Raw genomic sequence first — 19,128 nt, 5'->3', positions numbered from 1 at the left:
TTTCTCTCCCCCTCCCCTCAGAACCTAGTGTTGCCCCATCGCAGGTGTCAGCGAGAAGCCTTTCCTCCTCCGAGATCGAGGTGAGCTGGAGACCTGTGGAGCAGGTCACCATGAACGGTATACTCCTGGGCTACGAGGTGAGCTGCTGATTGATTGGTCTATCCCCTTTCCCATCAGGCCGAATGTTCAGTTTGGGGGCACAGATCGTGGGGGTATGACTTCAGAGCCGCTTCCTACTCCTCCCACCCCCCTATACCCCACCCCAGGAGGTTCCCCACCACATTTCCAGTGAGATCACATAGCTAGAACTCCAAGAAATGTCCCTGCCCAAGATGGCCGTTGAATAATACATTTGTGGCAGTTGGAAACTGAGCAAGATAGGTTTATTTCAAGGCATTGATCTTCTGGAGCCAAAAGTCTTTGGCAAATGATCTTATGATTCAATAGGAAAGTACAGTAAGAAGTCTTACAACACCAGGTTAAAGTCCAACATGTTTGTTTTAAACACTATCTTTTGGAGCACTGCTCCTTCCTCGGGTGAATGCGCTCCGAAAGCTAGTGTTTGAAACAAACATGTTGGACTTTAACCTGGTGTTGTAAGATTTCTTACTGTGCTCACCCCAGTCCAACGCCGGCATCTCCACATCAATAGGAAAGTGTTAGTGGAAATATCAGGAAGGTTCTAGCTTTGCATTAACATGTTGCCCATTGTTTAGTGGGTAACTCTCATACAGAACGTTCAAATCTCACTCCTGAGACCTGAGCACATGATCTAGTCTGATACACTTGCAGTTCCGATAAGACATGAACACAAGGTGCTCGCTGTCCTGTTGGGTGAATATTAATGTTCTCACGGTACTATTTCAAAAAGAGAGCAAGGAGCACCCCAGGGTTATTGTTTATCCCTCAACCAACACGAAAGCATGGCCTGGTCCTTGTCACATTGCTGTTATGAGATATTGCTGTGTGCAAATTGGCCGCTACATTTCCGACGTCACAGCAGTGTTCATTGAAAGAATCGTGGCTCTGGTCATGAGGTCACAAAAGTGCTCTCTGAAAGTTCATCCCTTCATTTGAACGGACCCGAGTCAGAGCAAGACATTGGGCTGACGTCAACACCCCGGGAACGGGAGATAAAGGAAACATTTCTCCCGAATGTTGCCTCGTGATTTCCTGAGACGATGGGCCTTGGCAGGTGGACAGAGTTAGGCCTGGCTGTGTTGCTCTCACAGTGGAATGGCCTGTGGGCATTCTCGTACTAGAGAGGAGTAGTGGCTTACAGGAGCTGGAGGCAATCACTTCCTTCAGAGCAGGGCCTTCTGGGAGAAAGGTTAAGAACTTGGAATCTCAACTCAAAGTTCATTTCCATTGGCCTCAATGGGAAGTGATGAAAAGCAGGATGCTGACCCATCCGGCGCTGCGGAACCGAGAGGTCAATTTGAAACAGCCTGATGACAATTTGCCTGACCGTTTGTCCTTCGCTTTGCTATTTTCTTCTCACACTCCCCATTTTGTTCTCTTTTGTCTTTTTGCTTCGCACCTTTCCCGTCTCCAAAGATCAGGTACTGGAGGGAGAATGACAAGGAGGCTTCGGCTGATCGAGTGAGAACCCCTGGGCTTGAGTTGTCAGCCCGTGTGGCTGAACTGAAGGCAAGCACTCTGTACCACGTGGAGGTCCGAGCCTATAACAGCGCTGGGAGTGGTCCTTCCCGTTCCTCCACAACCGTCATCACCAAGAAAGCACGTGAGTTACTGGGCTGGAGCTTCAGGGTTTAAAGCTTGAGGGAGTATGAACAGAATTAGAAATCCATTACCGTAATGGCTCATAAATATCAAATATCACTAATAAATCCAATAGGGAGCAACTCCTTCAGAAAGTGGTTCGAATATAGAAGAGAGCAGTGGGGCAACGGAGTTTAAACCTTTAAAAGGTTCAGAGACATAAATAATGTATGGGAAGTATTTGATTTGGACTGGGGGATGCCAGCTTAACGTTAACAAACACTAAAGGAAGCTACTTCATGGAGGACCAGTGGTGTATTGCCCATTTGTATGGCCCACCCAAACACCAGTCCTTCCCATATGTGTACACTGCCCGTATGTGTGGCCCAACACCCAAACACCTCCCGAAAAGCTAAAACCCTTGGAAACAGAGAGCTCGAAGCCCCTTTGGTCATTTGCTTGCTTATACCATTTTCCTTAGGATCAGATATGACAAGGTACCGTAAATAGTAAACGTCTCCCTCGCGAAAACCAGGGTCTTGCACCGTCTCTGCGTCTTGTCTTGTTTTTTTCATATTCCAAACTCCTTTCTACTAGCTCTGACTTTTGCAGCCCCCAAAAGCAATCCCTCATCGGTTATAGATAAGAGTTAATGGCTGCCAACCACCGTACCCTGTCAATTACCATCACAAGCTCAGCACAAGCACATATGTGAGTTCCCTTTAGCGAGGTGTCTAAAATTACATTTGAAAACACATGCTGGGTGGCGGGGGAGGGGGGTGGGGGTGGGGTGGGGGGGGGGGGGGGGGGGGGATAAAGCAGCTCCCCAGGGGAACAATGAGGAAGCATTGAGTACTTAGCCAGCAAAGGGCAACATGAAAGGGAAAAGATGAAAAAAGGCAGTGAATCCATCTACCCTTATAAAGTGATGACGTTGGAGCATTCTCTAACACCAGAATCTCCTGCAAGCTCCTGAATATGGCGACCTCCGATGTGAATGGTATATCTGTGGGCACGGCAGTGGGAGCCTTATGTCTGGTCCTTCGCAACAATAACATGACCTTCAGCTCCCAGGAGATCCAGACCATTGCGCACCTACTGCCTGCCTGAGGTAGCTGGTCAAACACGTTGGCAGCACTTTTCCATGCCCCCTCCCCACACACACACACATACACACACACACACAGCAGGTTTAATAGCGGACAGTCGGGACAATGCAGCAGGAGGTCAATAATCGATTTCCCACGGACGTGAAATGATGGTGGAGTCTTCCATTCCTGCTCAGCGAAGTGAGTTGCAATTCCCTTTAGGGATCACCATGAAAGTTATTTGCATTCTGCTGATGGGATGCAGATGAAGGCCCGACAGGAATCTGCTGGACCTGGCTCTGCATGGAATCTACAACCCTCCCCATGGAGACCTCTATGCGTGCACAGGTCGGCACCACTTCATCAGCCAGCAGGCGGACAGATTCCACTGCTTTGCCTGCCACCCTGTTGAGGGCCTCTGATTTTCCCTGCCTCTTACTGCCTGTCTAGCATCTGGCGGGAGGCCGGTTCCAGAGGAGCGCCATTGGGTGCGAACCTCGCAGCTGCCTCTTTCCCAGCAGTCCTCCGAGTGGTGGTGACCTGGGCTGACCCTGCCTCCTCCTGCTGCGGTCATGTATCCATGCAGTGATCACCAGAATGTGAGACCCTTCCTCAGCAAACCCCTTCACGCGACATTCAATGGCATTACCATCACTGAATGTCCATTACCATCACTGAATGGCCATTACCATCACTGAATGTCCATTACCATCACTGAATGCCCATTACCATCACTGAATGTCCATTACCATCACTGAATGGCCATTACCATCACTGAATGCCCATTCCCATCACTGAATGCCCATTAGCATCACTGAATGTCCATTACCATCACTGAATTTCCATTACCATCACTGAATGTCCATTACCATCACTGAATGCCCATTACCATCACTGAATGTCCATTACCATCACTGAATGCCCATTACCATCACTGAATGTCCATTACCATCACTGAATGTCCATTACCATCACTGAATGGCCATTACCATCACTGAATGTCCATTACCATCACTGAATGTCCATTACCATCACTGAATGTCCATTACCATCACTGAATTTCCATTACCATCACTGAATGTCCATTACCATCACTGAATTTCCATTACCATCACTGAATGTCCATTACCATCACTGAATGGCCATTACCATCACTGAATGTCCATTACCATCACTGAATGTCCATTACCATCACTGAATGGCCATTACCATCACTGAATGTCCATTCCCATCACTGAATGTCCATTACCATCACTGAATGTCCATTACCATCACTGAATGTCCATTACCATCACTGAATGCACATTACCATCACTGAATTTCCACTGTCAACATCCTATGAGATAACTATTGACCAGAAACGGAACTAGATCAGCCATGTAAATACTGTGGCTACACAAACCGGTCAGAGACTGTGAATTCTGAGCACGTAAGTCACCTCCTGACTCCCCATAGTCCATCACCTATCAGGCACAAGTCATGAATGTGATCTAATACTCCCCACTTGTCTGGATGAGTGCAGCTCCAACAACAGTCAAGAAGCTCGACACCATCCAAGAGAAAGCAGCTCACTTTGTGAGAAACCCATTGGTCACCTCAAACATCCACTCCCTCCACCTCTGACGTGCACAGTGGCAGCCGTGTGTACCATCTCCAAGATGTACTGCTGCAACTCACCAAGGTTCCTTCGACAGCACCTTCCAAACCCGCGACCTTTACCACCTGGGCGAAAAAGGGCAGCAGGTGCATGGGACCCCACTACTTTCAAGTCCCCCTCCAAGTCACACACCATGCTGATTTGGATATATATTACTGTTCCTTTGCTGTCTTTGGGTCAAACTCCTGAAACTCCCTTTCTAACAGCATTGTGGGTGCGCCTACACCACATGGACCGCAGCATTTCAAAAAGGTGGCTTATCATTGCCTTCTGAAGGGCCATTAGGGATGGGCAATAAAACTGCTGGGCTAGCCAGCGATGCCCACATCACAGGAAATAATTTTTTAAAAGGTAAAATTGAATCCCCCCTCCCTCATCACCTCAGTGATGAAGGGTTGAATATCAGTAATGGCCTGCATATACAGTGAAACACATTGACCTCGTTTGGAGCTAATAAGGAATATTCACCATCAGCTACTCTGGTCAGGGAGGTCACATGTTGAAGGCTGGGAGATGGGCCTGATTTATTGTGTTCCTATCTCTTCGTAATTAGTGTTTGCGCACAAATAGCCTGAGATGTGTACGCAGCCAGGGGCTCTGAAGATCTGAATACGTAACTCACCTGTTTATTTAATCAGGTATTAATAGTAGATGATGCCAATTAATTTATTTCCGCAAGTGTTTGTTTAGTCCTGGGCTCCGGTTTTCTTAGGTTTGCCTATTACCCTAAGAATGTTACCATAGACTGTTATTCGTAAATACCGTCCTTGTTTATTTACAGATCTATATATATATATCTCAGTACTCAACATGGGCTCAGTCTCTTAGTCATGTAACACTGCATCATAGGTAATCATGAGTGTCAGGTGCTCCTGATCTTAACCCTTTACAATGTTCTATTGTGTGACGACAAATAATTAAATCTATTCCGGCACTTGGCAGTTATTCTCTGGGATTTTGAATCTATATAGTACAGTACAATATACTATAGCAATTTTCATAAAGATGTGGTGTCTTATACAGCAGTTAGCATAAGGGTCAAGTAACATGTTCCAGTTAAGTGAGATTTCAGTGACAGTTATTCTGAGACACAATCTATAGCAATCTACCCATAATCTAGTGGGTCAAATTTCAAACAACGACGAGACAGAGTACAGGAATGAGATAGAGAATCTGGTGAACTGGTGCGACTGGTCTCTCCCTCAATGTCAACAAAACAAAGGAGATTGCCATCAACTTCAGGAAGCGTAGTAGAGAATATGCCCCTGTCTACATCAATGGGAACAAAGTAGAAAGGGTCGAGAGCTTCAATTTTTTAGGTGTACAGATCACCAACAGCCTGTCCTGGTCCCCCCCATGCCAACACTATAGTTAAGAAAGCCCACCAACAACTCTACTTTCTCAGAAGACTAAGGAAATTTGGCCTGTCAGCTACGAGCCTCACCAACTTCTACAGATGCACCATAGAAAGCATTGTTTCTGGTTGTATCACAGCTTGGTATGGAGCCTGCTCTGCCAAGTTTGTAGGAAACTACAAAAGATTCTGAATGTAGCCCAGTCCATCACCCAAACCAACCACCCATCCATTGACTCTATCTATAATTCCCGCTGCCTCAGAAAGGCAGCCAGCATAATTAAGAACCCCACGCACCCCGGGCATACTCTCTTCCACCTTCTTCCGTCAGGACAAAGATACAAAGGTTTGAGGTCACGTACCAACCGACTCAAGAACAGCTTCTTCCCTACTGCCATCAGACTTTTGAATGGACCTAGTTCGTATTACGTTGATCTTTTCTCTACACCTTGCTATAACTGTAACATTATATTCTGCAGTCTCCCCTTCCTTCCCTATGTACGGTATGCGTTGTTTGTTAACATACAAGAAACAATACTTTTCACTGTATACTAATACATGTGACAATAATAAATAAAATCAAATCAAATCAGCAGTCAACATAATGGTCAACAAACATGTTTTTCTAATTCGACCTAAGGACCAGGCACATCTATAGGGTGTGGCACCAAGTAGGGAGGTTAGGCAGGGATCCATAGAAAAACGAAGGGTAGATAAGGGTAGATAACACTCACTCTCCTGGGTGCACATATGCAACTTGTTTAATGTAAAATTTAAAACAGACATGACACAATGTAAACAATATTCTTACCTACGTCACCACACTCTGTATAAATGTCACCTGATTCTTTACATTGACAGAGTCAAGCCGGAGGTCTCCCTCTGAAGCTGGTCTCTCCCAATGCACTGGTCAATAAACAATCACTCTGTTCCTGAGACTCCTCCGGTCATTTCGTGGAAAAGAGAAAAACCACCACACCTCCTTCCATTTCATTTGATTGACTGTGGAAATTCTAAAGACTAATCCTGCCGAATGTGTTTGTGTAGATTTGGTTCAATTTTAGATTGAAGTGGTTTACTTTTCCGTTCTTTTCTTGTGTTTTGGTGCAGCTCCAAACCGCTCACCAGGTAAAATTTCCTGGAAGTCGGTTGGCTCCTGGGTCAAAATAAAATGGGACCACGTGAAGGCCTTTGAGAATGAATCTGCTGTGGAAGGGTACAAGGTAGGTTTGGAGAGGTTCCACTTCTGAGTCTGCACCGGCTCTTGGAAAGAGCACCCTACCCAAGCCCACACCCCTACCCGATCCCCATAACCCAGTAACCCCACCTAACACTAAGGGCAATTTGGACCCTGAGGGAAATTTATCATGGCCAATCCACCTAACCTGCACATCTTTGGAATGTGGGAGGAAACCGGAGCACCCGGAGGAAACCCACGCACACACGGGGAGAACGTGCAGACTCCACACTGACAGTGACCCAAACCGGGATTCGAACCTGGGACCCTGGAGCTGTGAAGCATTTGTGCTAACCGCAATGCTACCGTGCTGTCCTGTTGTGCGCTGCTACCTTCATTCTAAATGCAATACACTTTGAACGGATCGAACAACTCAATACTGGGCATCCATGAGGTGCTGTGGGCCATCAGCAAGAGCAGAATTGCTCACCGCAACCTGTTACCTCACGTCCCGGCATATCCTCCACTCTACCATCGCCACCAAGCTCGGGGATCAACCCTGGTTCAGTTGGCAAGCCAGGAGCAACACCAGGCATACCTCAAAATGATGTGTCAGCTTGGTGAAGCTACGACACAGGATTACTTGCGTGACAGACAGCATAATCAGCAAGTAATAGACAGAGCTAAGTGATTCCCACAATCAACGGATCAGATAGATATCATAGAATTTACAGTGCAGAAGGAGGCCATTCGGCCCATCGAGCCTGCACGGACTCTTGGAAAGAGCACCCTACCCAAGGTCAACACCTCCACCTTATCCCCATAACCCAGTAACCCCACCCAACACTAAGGGCAATTTTGGATATGAAGGGCAATTTATCATGGCCAATCCACCTAACCTGCACATCTTTGGACTGTGGGAGGAAACCGGAGCACCCGGAGGAAACCCACGCACACACAGGGAGGATGTGCAGACTCCACACAGACAGTGACCCAAGCCGGAATCGAACCTGGGACCCTGGAGCTGTGAAGCAATTGTGCTATCCACAATGCTACCATGCGACCGATCTAAGCTCTGCAGTCCTGCCACATAAGCCTTGAATGGTGGTGGACAATTAAACAACTCATTGGCTGGGGAGTCTCCACAAATATCCCCATCATCAATGATGGAGGAGCCTGTGATGTCCTTTGTTTGTTTAAATTAATATTATTAAGGTTGTAGAGTTGCTACAAAGAACATGCAGACTTTGTACTAAATCAAAGTCAAGTTATTTACACTACTCAATAAATTGTGAATTCTTAAGTATGCTGAAAAAGCTAAGTATTGATTAAATAATTACAATACGCAGAGCTACTGAAAAACACGACTGTCTCCAACCCTCTCTACTAACTCACTCCCCAGATCACGTAGACCACCCTGTGGCACGTGGGATGTGCTCTTACTCCATCTAATGGCTGGATGCTGTAAAACACACTATTCTACATGATCATTCATATACACAAAGATAATATACTAGATATCATTACAGAACCCGCCACTTGAGTGCAAAAGACAAGGTTGAAGCATTCACATCAATCTTCAGCCAGAAGTGCCAAGTGGATGATCCATCTCCACCTCCTCTTGAGGTCCCCAGCATCACAGATGTCCATCTTCAGCCGATTCGATTCACTCCGCATGATAACAAGAAACTGCTGAAGATACTGTATACTGCTGCAAAAGGCCCTGACAATAATCTGGCAATAGTACTGAAGACTTGTTCTCCAGAAATCTCTGCGCCATCAGCCAAGCTGTTCCTGTACAGTTACAACATTGGCATCTACCCAACAGTGTGAAATTGCCCAGGTATGTCTTGTACACAAGAAACAGGACAAATCCAACCCAGCCAATTACCGCCCCATCAATCTACTCTTGATCATCAGTAAAGTGATGGAAGGAGTCATCAACAGTGTTATCAAGCGGCACTTACTCAGCAATAACCTGCTCACGGACGCTCAGTTTGGGTTCCACCAGGGTCACTCAGCTCCTGACCTCATTACAGTCTTGGTTCAAACATGGACAAAGGAGCTGACTGCCAGAGGTGAGGTGAGAGTGACTGACCTTGACATCAAGATAGCGTTTGACCAAATGTGGCACCAAGGAGCCCTATTTAAACTGGAGTCAATGGGAATCAGGGGGGAATCTCTCTGTTGGTTGGAGTCATACCCGGCACAAAGGAAGATGGTTGTGGTGGTTGGAGGTCAATCATCTCAGCTCCAGGACATCACTGCAGGAGTTCCTCAGTGTAGTGTCCTAGATCCAACCATCTTCAACTGCTTCAGTAATGACCTTCCATCCATCATAAGGTCAAGAGTGGGATGTTTGCTGATGACTGCACAATGTTCAGCACTTTTTGAGACTCCTCGGATACTGAAGCAGTCCATGTCTAATTATAGCAAAACCTGGATAATATCCAGGCTTGGGCTGACAAGTAGCAAGTAACATTCGCACTATACAAGTGCCAGGCAATGACCTTCTCCAACAAGAGAGAACCTAACCATCACCCCTTGACACTCAATAGCATTACCATCACTGAATCTCCTACTATGAACATCCCGGGGTTATCATTGACCAGAAACTGAACTGGATTAGCCACATAAATACTGTGGCTACCAGGGCAGGTCAGAGGCTAGGGACCACGTGGCAAATAACTCACCTCTTAACTCCTCAAAGCCTGTCCACCATCTACAGGGCACAAGTCAGAAGTGTAATGGACCACTTGCCTGGATGAGTGCAGCTCCAACAATAAACAAGAAGCTCAACACCATCCAGGACAAACCAGCCCGCTTGATTGGCACCCCATCCACAAACCCACAAACGTTCCCTTCCTCACCACCAACGAACACTGACGTGTGTGCCATCTACAAGATGCACCACAGGAACTCACATGATTCTTTAGCCAGCACCATCCAAACCCACAACCACTGCAATCTAGAAGGACAAGAGTAGTGGATGCCTGGGAACACCACCACCTGGAAGTTCCCCTCCAAGTCACTCACCATCCTGACTTGGAAATATATGGCCATTCGTTCCCTGTCACTGGGGCAAAATCATAGAACTCCCTAACAGCAGTGTGGATGTACCTACACCTCACAGACATGATTCCCCAGTCTCGTGGCCAAAGTAAGTGAACCTTTTGCTGGTCCTTAATATTTCACGTCCCATCCGCTCCGATTCCCGTGGCGGGTGCAGACGGACAATTCCGCCACATGATACTATTTGAAGAAGAGCAGGAAATGTGTTTTTTTTTGTTGTCCAGGTCAATATTTATTCTTCAAAAAACAACAGCAAAGAAACAACTCGAGGAATAGTTCATTGCATGCAAAGCACTTTTGAGATAATTCGGAGAAATGTGCTCCAGAGGGTGCGATTAAGTTCTGTTGTAATCCAGCAGCGGTTCTAATGTAAACCCATCATTATTTCAGGTGCTGTACAAGGCTGAAGACCAGTCGGATATTAAAGTAATAGAAACCAGTAAAAACTCTGTGCAAATCCCATTTACCAATGACATGAGCTACCTGGTGATGATTCGCGCATCTGGAGAAGGAGGAGATGGAGCGGCAACAAGATTCCGAATATCGAAGAGTTCAGGTCAGCGCAACACAGCAGAGAGTCAGAACGTTGGCAGACATTTAGAACCAAAAGATCAAGAGATGATTATAGAGCCAATGGGAAACAATGTTGTTCAGCCTCAGTAAAAGTCCTGAAATCCAGCCCAACTACAAACAGTGACACTGTCCCCCTCACTGCTTTCGCTTATACTGCTAATGTGAAATGTGTTCTTTTTTAAATTAATTCCTGGGATATGAGAGTTGCTGGCAGCATTGCGAATAGAACAGGATAGAATAGAATCCCAACATTGCAGAAGGAGGCCATTCAGCCCATCGTGTCTGCACCAACCCTCTGAAAGAGCAACCCACCTAGGCCCACTCCCCCATAACCAGGTAACCCCACCTAACCGGCACATCTTTGGACACTAACGGGCAATTATATCATGGCCAATCCACCTAATCTGCACATCTTTGGACTGTGGGAGGAAACCGGAGCATCCGGAGGAAACCCACAGAGACACGAGAGAAAGTGCAAACTCCACACAGTTACCCAAGGCCAGAATTGAACCTGGATCCCTGGCGCTGTGAGGCAGCGGTGCTAACCACCATGCCACCATGCCCATCTCTTTTATCGCCCATTTTTTATTCCCCATTGATTGCCCATCTCTAATTGTCCTTGGGCAGGTGGTCACATCTAAGAGACTTTCTAAGCCATTTCCGAAGGAAGTTGAATGCCATGCAACCGGACTAGATTGGGGTCTGGAGTCACATGTAGGCCAGGCCAGGTAAGGACAGCCGATTTCCTCCCTCGAAGGACATCAGTGAACTGGATGGTACGATAATCTACTTCTTTCATGGACACCATTATTGAGGCCAACAATGTGTTCCACATTTATTACTTAATTCAATTTAAATTCCCTCAGCTGCTGTGGTGAGGTCTGACCCGTGACTCCAGAGTATTATCCCAGCCCTCTGAATTATTAGCCCAGGAATTCCCCCTCAGAATCCACTTAATCTGGTCACTGCTAATTAGTATCGTATTGGTAATCATCCTGAGAAAGCCATAAAGGTGGGGAGATCTGATTGTGGTCCAGTGCTGAGATTCGTCCGAGATTTGGAATGAATTGCGGCAAAGTAGAGGAATCAATCTTTTGCGACTCCCATTCATTGCAATTCAGTGTGAATGGCAAAGCAACATTGGTTTATACTGAGACTGGAGGGCAAGCGGCTGCCAGCCTGTGCATCGCTTGGGTTAAATTGCTTTCTCCAAAACCTGATATTCTTCACCTGTGAGTGAACAGTTAGCCTGGGTGGGTGAGTGAGTTGGGGGGGTTTGCAGGACAGCCGGGTTGGGGGGGGGAGGTGATACAATATAAGCAAGAGACAGTTCAAGATTGTTGGAACTGGGATAGACCATTCAGCCCATCGAGCCTGCTCTGCCATTCAATACGATCATCAATGTCTTTTCCCCACACCGTCCACATAACCCTTTGCATTATTCTTAATCAGAAATCTTATCAATCTCTACCTTAAACAGACTCAATGACTGAGATTCCATGGCCCTCTGGGGTAGAGACGTTTCTCCTTATCTCGGTCCTACGTTTTGGAGGGAGGGGTAAGGACGAGGTCTGCATGCATAGAAATATTAACAAGAGTACAGGTAGTTGGAGAACGGGTAGCATTCTTTAACTCTGTTATTAAATCTCCCATGCCCTGTCCATATAAAATTGAAAGGAAGGGTACCTTGCTTACAGATCAACCAGCCATGGTTGATGTGTCCTTACAGGCACATGCAAACTGACCCAAACTTGCGATTAAAACCTTTGCTGTAACCGTTCGAGGGCAGGCTAAGGGTCAGCTAACCTCGGTGGATTTGGGGAGCGTTCCACTGAGAATTGGAGGCCCTCGCTTTCTCACTGAGAGTTACGGTGATGTACAAAGATCTGCAGTGCAGGATTACCCCCCCCCGAGGATGAAAAAAGCGCTTCACACCAAAAAAATCATGAGAGGTCTGGTCAGAGTAGATGTTTCCGCTGGCGGAGGATATGGAACCAGGGAACACCAATTTTAGGTGATTGGCAGAAGAAATTAGAGCGACACGAGGGGAAACCCTTTTACCCAGCGAGTGGTTAGGTTCTGGGATGCAGCGCTCCAGAGGGTGAAGGAGGCAGATTCAATCCTGGCTTCCAAACGAGAATTTTTTGCTTGTCTAAAGAGAAAAAAAATTAGCAGGGCTGACGGGAAAAAGGCAGGGGAGTGAGTGGGTCAAGTTGAGTTACTGCCGCAGAGGGCAAATAGGGACACCACTGGCCGAATGGACTCAGTCCGGGCTGTAACCATTCTGTGATTCTATTGATCAAATTGAGATGGGGGGTTTAAATATTTAATGCAACTGTGATTTTAAGACACGTTGTCATGGAAATTCCCTGTGCTTTTCCAGGAATTTCGGTAGGATTATGGCTGACTCTCCAGAAAGGCTTTGAGGAATCTGGCCGAGTTGCTTGTTTGTTTTTTTAGGTAGCGTCGTAACCTGGTTATGGGCGCCTGTCGGGCTCTGTCTCCCTTTCCCCTGGGCTTCACTGATGTGTTTGTCTTTCTCTGTCTGCATCGCTCAGGGGCCCTCCAGAGAACTATGGCACATCAGCTTACTCCCTCAGGGAATGTCTAACAGGCCTCAGACAACCATTACCTCATGACTCTTCTTGGCCAGCTGGGGCCATTCAAAGTGGCTTCATCTGTTTTAAAAACATGGGAAGCTCATTACAATCTTACTTAATCTTTTACCATTGCCTTAACTGCTGAAGTCAGACAGTACGGACTTGTTTGTATGTGCAAAATAAGTCAGAGTTCCCTCATGCCAACGGTTTCTAAGTGCCCCAATTGTATCTGTGTAAAGGACTGGGCATCCAGGAATGGGGAGGAGGGTGAATATGATGGGAACCATCCAGCCCCTTTCGTCCCACTGCTTTTCCATCATGTTCTGATGTTAAAGGGATGGAGGTCACCAGCAGGTAGGTAGCAAAGGCCTACTTTAGATATGCAGAACAGTTCCTGAGGGCAGCAGCAGGATCCAAATGCTTTTTTTTTCTTCAATGTCTCAGTGTAGAGAGGGGGAGGGGCATTGGGGGGGAGGGAGTGTAAGTGGGCGGGTTTGTGGGTGAGAGGCGTGCGATGGAAAAAGGGGCAAACACAGTGACAGCCTTCCCATCAGGCTACGCTTGCCACGGGGGTGGGATCCTGGCTTCCCTGTGAGTCAGGAGCTGAGAGGATTACTCCCACCAGGAATCCTCGGGGCCTTCCATACCCCACGATTTCCCCTCTGGTCATCATCTTGGCCCACCCACCCCCTGTTACCGCTTGCCAGGCCGCTGGGGCCCATTCCCAAGGGAACCCCTGACTGGAGTCTCCAATCCAAACCACCAGCCAAGATTCTGGGATTTGGGGATTCCTGAACAGTGCATTAAAGGCACCATCACTTCAAAGTCAGGGGATCTGTGTATTTTTTTTTTTATTCATTCATGGCATGTGAGTGTTGCTGGCTGGGCAATACTTGAATTAAGTGGCTTGCAAGACCATTTCAGAGCTGTGGGTTTGGAGTCACATGTAGGCCGGACCAGGTATTATCCTTCCCTGAAGGACATTGGATGGGTTTTCACAAGAATCAATAATGGTTTCATAGACATCATTAGATTTTTAATGAATTCAGATTCCATCAACGGCCATGGTGGCAACTGAACTTGTCTCTGGAATCAGCCACGTTGCTGTTGATCTGGAGTCACATTTAGGCCAGACCAGGTACAGCCAGCAGATTTCCTTCCATAAAGGGCATTAGGAAAATCAACAATGGGGTTTCATTAGACTATTAATTTCAGATTTTTATTCAATTGAACCTGGGTCTGTGGAATACTAGTCCAGTGACCATACCACTACGCCACTGCCTCCTCGCTAATTTACCCGCCAGGCAGTTGAATATGGTATTAAACATAGGGTCTGGGTTAGCAATCCTCACCTCACCTGTTATGACGTTCATAACCCACATAATAATATAATAATATTAACAGATGAACAACTGTCACAATAGAGCACAGAGGATCTTGATGTTTGTGCTAACCTAGATTAAGAATAGTCCACATCGAGGTTTGCATCAGTCATGATACATAGATACATAGAACAGACAGTGCTGAAGGAGGCCATTCGGCCCATCGAGCCTGCACCGACCCACTTAAGCCTTCATTTCCACCCTATCCCCATAATCCAATAACCCCTCCTAATCTTTTTGGACACTAAGGGCAATTTAGCATGGCCAATGCACCTAACCTGCACGTTTTTAGACTGTGGGAGGAAACCAGAGCATCCGGAGGAAACCCACGCAGACATGGGGAGAATGTGCAGACTCCGCACAGACAGTGACCCAGCAGGGAAACGAACCTGGGACCCTGGCACTGTGAAGCCACAGTGCTATCCACTTAGAACATAGAACATAGAACGATACAGTGCAGTACAGGCCCTTCGGCCCTCGATGTTGCACCGACATGGAAAAAATCTAAAGGCCATCTAACCTACACTATGCCCTTATCATCCATATGCTTATCCAATAAATTTTTAAATGCCCTCAATGTTGGCATGTTCACTACTGTTGCAGGTAGGGCATTCCACGGCCTCACCACTCTTTGCGTAAAAAACCCACCTCTGACCTCTGTCCTATATCTATTACCCCTCAATTTAAGGCTATGTCCCCTCGTGCTAGCCACCTCCATCCGCGGGAGAAGGCTCTCGCTGTCCACCCTATCTAACCCTCTGATCATTTTGTATGCCTCTATTAAGTCCCCTCTTAACCTTCTTCTCTCTAACGAAAACAACCTCAAGTCCATCAGCCTTTCCTCATAAGATTTTCCCTCCATACCTGGCAACATCCTGGTAAATCTCCTCTGCACCCGTTCCAAAGCTTCCACGTCCTTCCTATAATGAGGCGACCAGAACTGTACGCAATACTCCAAATGCGGCCGTACTAGAGTTTTGTACAACTGCAACATGACCTCATGGCTCCGGAACTCAATCCCTCTACCAATAAAGGCCAACACACCATACGCCTTCTTCACAACCCTATCAACCTGGGTGGCAACTTTCAGGGATCTACCGTGCATGCTCCCATTGCCATTGATTCTCTCAGGGGTTGAACATCCTAGCCCATGTGGCTCACACATGCACACTACATGGGTCTATCTACCTGCTGTACCTTAAGGAATCATTTACCATTATCCCACCTTGAGCTTAAATTCACCCTTCCCTCACTCCCAATGGGAAGCCAAGGGATCATGAGCCAGAGATAGAGCTACATAGCATAGTGCCAGTTCCCTACACATATTCCCTTGGAACACAACTCAAAGCTCTGAATGTTCCAACCCACCACCCCACTCTTTCACATGCACAGAAGTTAACAATGCTAGTCCTGGAGGTTACTTAACAATTGTCCTATGCTGTGCGTGTACAGGATTTAATACAGAGATGAAAGGCCCAATCTTAACTCTGGGGAAATGGGTTTTAAGTAAGTGAAAATCAGGCCTGTTCAATCCACTTTTGACCCGACACGCAAGATGTGACAAAGTCTTTATGGAGCAAGTCTTGCGAATAATAATATTGTTCTTGATCTGCAGGCACCAGCATGATGGTGAACAGCTCAGGGGTACCAGTCCTCCACGACATCTTTTTCACTGCCATTCTAACACTTACTGCCATTGGCTGCCTGGAGCTCTGACTGCAACCAATCGCCTGCATCATTGCTGCACGCCATTTCCCAATGAAGGATGAGTCATCCAACACCAAACTGTTTATAGTATTAAAAAAAAAAAAATGTGACATTTGTCTTACGATTTTAGGTAGAAAATTTCATACATTTGGTGACTGGGGAAAGTCTGACTAAAGAAACGTTGAAAAAGCCTTTTTTTTTTTGTAAAAATAAATCCGCGTGGAAAGCATCAGCAAAATGTTTTCAGGATCTAATAGGTTTGAAGGTAGTAACCTGGGAAGTTAAATTGGACAATAATATTACCAGAGACTGCGCTGTATAGAACAATCTTTCTTTATACTATGCACAGTACTGTACATTTGTATATACAATGCATAATCCAAGCAAGGGTTCTTGGTTATCGGGTTTCCAAGACCCTAGTCGATTCTGTGAGATACCAGCTACTTTGCAGAACGTGTTCCATTCATGAAGTTTCAAATCTCACTTCTTCGTTGGCCCTTGGATCTTGAAGATTCCTGGGCTCCCCTTCCCATTCATTTAACCAGTGAACCTACTTGAATGGTACGTTCCTCCAAACAGCCCCCACACCCCGCCCCACGTAGAGCGTTAAATTACGGGGAGAGATTACAAAAGTTTAGGTTATGTCGCTGGGAATTTAGAAAGTTAAGGGGTGATTTGGTAGGAGTTTTCAAATTATTAATGGGAACAGATAGGGACATATAGGGTAGATAGAGAGATAGAGAGAAACTGGTTGGGGAGTTTCGGACAAGGGGGCATAATCTAAAAAGTTAGAACCAGTACCTTTCGGGAATATAATTAGAAAAGTTTGCAACTCGACTGCAAACAGCAATTAAGACTAGATCAATTGTTACTTTAATTACTGAGATTGATAACATTTTGATATCTAAAGGTGTTAATGGATAAGAGGCCATGAAGAGTTCTTGAAGTTAGATCACAAATTGGCAACGTTGTCACTGAATGGCAGGACAGGGGTGAGGAGCAAAGTGGCCTCCTCCTGTCCCCACTCCCCTATCCTACGTTCCGCATATTCCGTTGTTCCAAACCCCATCCGACAAGGTTTTGCTTCTGAGAACATCGAGCTAACATCCCTGTTTGGCATGGTGGGTGGGCAGCAATAGAAGGGTAGCTTGAATGAACTGTTTCATTGGGCTTGATCTTTGAGCAAATGCTGGATATTTCTATGGGTTAGTCAACACATCCCTGCCAAGGCCAGAGCTGGGAGGTCCCTGTTCTACCTGGGTCAGCGATATGGAATGTGCGGGGAACCTAATTTGTGTTAGGTAGGAGGTATCAAGGGTTACGGAACCAACAGGGTAGAGGACGTTAAGATATAGATCAGCCAGGATCTAACTGAACGATGGAACAGGCTTAAGGGACTGCGAGGCCTCCTCTTGTCCCTGGATCCTTTCTTCCTGTGTGCTCGAGTGGTAAAGCCACCCCTGACTTGACGTTTTTAGGAGCCAGATGGAGGGATCACAGAATTGGCTACGTCAATAAATACGGCACCTCTAACTCTTCCATGCAGAATCAGAGTCATTAATTTATCATATTTATTGACCCCCAGGTACTCTCTTTTCTTTGGGCAACAGCATTGGGGGGGGGGATATTCTGATTGTTAAAGTAGTAGAGAATAAATTGAGAATGTATTAGGTTGTAACTGAGTGAAGGTGACATGAGTCAAGGTCACCCAGTTCAGATCTGCCTAGAAGCAACTACAACCGATATTCGCAATATTGTTAGCCAATCGCACCAGGAAAAGCTTTATTTTCTTTCAGATTAAATCACGCCACCATTTTGATATCATCTGATGTCCATGAACACCACCGTCATTCAAAATGGAAGGCAGGTTAGCAACCAATTGTAGGTTGACATTCAAGATGTACTATGATTGGGTAGCAAATCAAGTAATAATGTTACGTCTGCAATGAAACAGTGGTTAGATTTTAGCCAGCTTTGTAGTTTATTGGCTGTTGGTGCCTATTTAGTTCCATGTGTGGAATTGGTTATCGATTGCCACAGGGGAAGGAAGGGAAAGGGTTCGGATGGGTTGGGTTCATCAGGGTTGGTTTGGGTGGTGAGGGTTGGGTTGGGTGGTGAGGGCAGGGTTGGGTTGGGTGGTGAGGGCAGGGTTGAGTTGGGTTGCATTGGGCAGGGTTGGTTTGGGTTGGACAGAGCAGGGTTGAGATGGGTTGGGTTGGTCAGGGCAGGGTTAGTCAGGGCAGGTTTGGTTTGGGTTGGGTAGGGTTGGGTTGGGTGGTGAGGGCATGGTTGAGTTGGGTTGGGTTGATCAGGGCAGGGTTGGTCAGGGCAGGGTTGGTTAGGTTAGGGTTGGGTTCGGTTGGGCAAGGTGGGTTTAGGTAAGATGAGTTAAGGTAAGGTAGAAAGAAGTACACGATTGAGGAACAGAATTGCTGTTGAGTAGGGAAGAGGCTGATGATTGTTCTGTGAGAATGGAAGTGTTAAGGTAGGTTTAGCCTGTAGAAATAAAAGTGGGATGAGGATAGGTGATAGAGGCAGTTTGTAGCACTGAGACAGGCTCAACTATTGGTTTGTACAGGATAAGGTCATAATTCCACACTTTCCCTGACGGAAAGGTGATTAATATGTTTAATTTATTTTATTTTATTATATATTGCATTTGCATCCAAGACACAAGCCACGTTTTGGGGAAGACGGTTCAATATTTGAAAGACCTAAGACTGTCAGAAAGCAAGTCCACGGCCAACTTTGCTAGTTGGACTCCCAATACAATACAACAAGAATCACAAGTATCAG

General features: G+C 46.3%; 1 protein-coding gene across 2 annotated transcripts in view; it reads left to right on the top strand.

Annotated features, from left to right (window-relative positions):
* Positions 1 to 18,424, top strand: part of cntn2 (contactin 2) — a 196,378-nt gene extending 177,954 nt beyond the window's left edge. The window contains exons 19-23 of one of the 2 annotated variants that reach the window (XM_038820061.1): positions 22 to 137; positions 1,558 to 1,744; positions 6,932 to 7,044; positions 10,461 to 10,626; positions 16,241 to 18,424. In XM_038820061.1, the coding sequence (XP_038675989.1) occupies positions 22 to 137; positions 1,558 to 1,744; positions 6,932 to 7,044; positions 10,461 to 10,626; positions 16,241 to 16,341 (683 nt within the window). In that variant the 3' untranslated portion in view covers positions 16,342 to 18,424. Of the gene's footprint in view, positions 1 to 21; positions 138 to 1,557; positions 1,745 to 6,931; positions 7,045 to 10,460; positions 10,990 to 16,240 lie in introns of those variants that run through there. The other variant, XM_038820060.1, reaches the window with a different exon arrangement.
* The last annotated feature ends 704 nt before the right edge of the window (positions 18,425 to 19,128 follow it).

The sequence above is a fragment of the Scyliorhinus canicula genome, chromosome 15 (assembly GCF_902713615.1).
Source record: "Scyliorhinus canicula chromosome 15, sScyCan1.1, whole genome shotgun sequence".
NCBI lineage: Eukaryota > Metazoa > Chordata > Chondrichthyes > Carcharhiniformes > Scyliorhinidae > Scyliorhinus > Scyliorhinus canicula.
Note: the sequence above shows the minus strand (reverse complement) of the source record. Positions and strands in the feature narration are given on the sequence as shown.